The 1,498-nt window shown below is 59.6% G+C and overlaps 1 protein-coding gene across 1 annotated transcript in view; it reads left to right on the top strand.

Annotated features, from left to right (window-relative positions):
• Nucleotides 1-48: 48 nt before the first annotated feature.
• Nucleotides 49-1,498, top strand: part of Tco025E_09509 (receptor-type adenylate cyclase) — a gene marked incomplete at both ends in the record, with an annotated part of 1,611 nt that continues 161 nt past the window's right edge. The window contains one exon of the mRNA XM_029376326.1: nucleotides 49-1,498. This exon is cut by the window's right edge and continues 161 nt beyond it. Within this exon, the coding sequence (XP_029223556.1) occupies nucleotides 49-1,498 (1,450 nt within the window).

The following is a 1,498-nucleotide window of genomic DNA, read 5'->3' as shown; positions in this document are numbered from 1 at the left end:
AGTAATTTACAGGCTACACAGCAAGACAATCACAAGGCAGCGGTGAGTATGGCGGTGTGCTGGAGGCGGCGTGGCTGCAGTGCGCACTTTGGCTCGTGGCCCTCTGCGGCGTCGCCGTGCCTCCTCCTCCTCGTCCTTCTGCTGCTGCTGCTTCCGTTGCCCCCGCACAGCGCAGCCGCCCAAGACGCGGATCCTGACACCCCAGTGAAGATTTTGATGTTGAAGCCAAGTTTTTCCACCAAAGCCGACCCTATCTCCACTGCGTTTTACGCCGGCGTGCATGCGTCGCTGATGGCGCACAACTCCACGGCTGAGGACGACGTTCGCGTTGAGGTTGTCGAAAGGGAAGCGAAGCTGGAAAACTACGCCACCGTTCTGGAGGACGTGCTGCAGAAAGAAAAGGACATTCTCGTTCTTCTGGCCCAGTTTGATGATGCTTACGTGATGAGTGCGCTTCCAGTTTTGTCTCGCCATGACCTCGTCTCTATTGCCCCGTTCACCAGGTCGAGTGCGGTGCGTGGGTGGAGCCCCAACATGTACTTCGTGCGCCCCGGCCCTAAGTCCGAGCTGCTGGCGATTCTCCGCTACGCCGTGGCTCAGCTGCGGGTGCTTCGGCTGGGCTTCATGTACCTGCAGGATGGCATCTTTGGTGAAGCGGAGTATGGGCGGGGAAAAACTGTGATGTCGGCGATGGGCTACGAGTTCTGCGGTGTCTTCGCCGTGAAAACCGCTTCGAGTGGTGAGGCCGACCCTAACGAGTTCAAAGATGCGTGGGAGCGGTTTGCTGCGACTCGGCCGCAGGCTGTGATTGTGTTTGGCTCGTTCTCGAAGTGCACCGATAAATTCATTGAGACGATGCTGAAGGACGAGCGCACCGCCGGCGCGTACCTGCTGGCTCCCTCGGCGGTGCAGCCAACTGTTCTGCGCGTATGGCGTGCTGCCGTGGCCGGTGGTGTCAAGTTCGTGCCCGGGCAGGTGATCACGACGGGGACGAGCCCGCTGGCGAATGACGCATGGTACAATGTCATCAGGCGCTTCCGGGGGGCGATGTGGCATTACCTGGAGAGCAGTGGGCAGAGGGACTACAATGACACGGATCATTTCCTCAACAATGACGGTGACGGGGAGCTGATGGTTGATGGGTGGACTGCCGGCGAGGTGCTGGCGCAGGCGCTGAGAGAATGTAGAGGGGTGAGGGACCGCAAGTCGTTCATGGCGTCTCTCTTCGACCAACGCCGCTATTTAATCGACGAGATTGTGATTGGCGACTACGGTGGTGAGTGCGAAGATGGGGCTGCGCTACGGGGGGCCTTCTGCCACTGCAACCAGGGCGGCACCGCGGCGTACATGAAGCGGTTCGTGGAGGGCTTCCGAGCGGAGGCGGTTTATAGGGGCCTCACGACTTTCCTCCCCTCAGATTGTAACGCTACATCGACTTACGTGCCGCCGGTGCTTGTTGGGGTGGAGTTTCTATTAAATGATAGCGCTGTTGCACGGC

The sequence above is a fragment of the Trypanosoma conorhini genome (genome assembly GCF_003719485.1).
Source record: "Trypanosoma conorhini strain 025E chromosome Unknown Tco_14.4_contig_01149, whole genome shotgun sequence".
Classification (NCBI taxonomy): domain Eukaryota; phylum Euglenozoa; class Kinetoplastea; order Trypanosomatida; family Trypanosomatidae; genus Trypanosoma; species Trypanosoma conorhini.
Note: the sequence above shows the minus strand (reverse complement) of the source record. Positions and strands in the feature narration are given on the sequence as shown.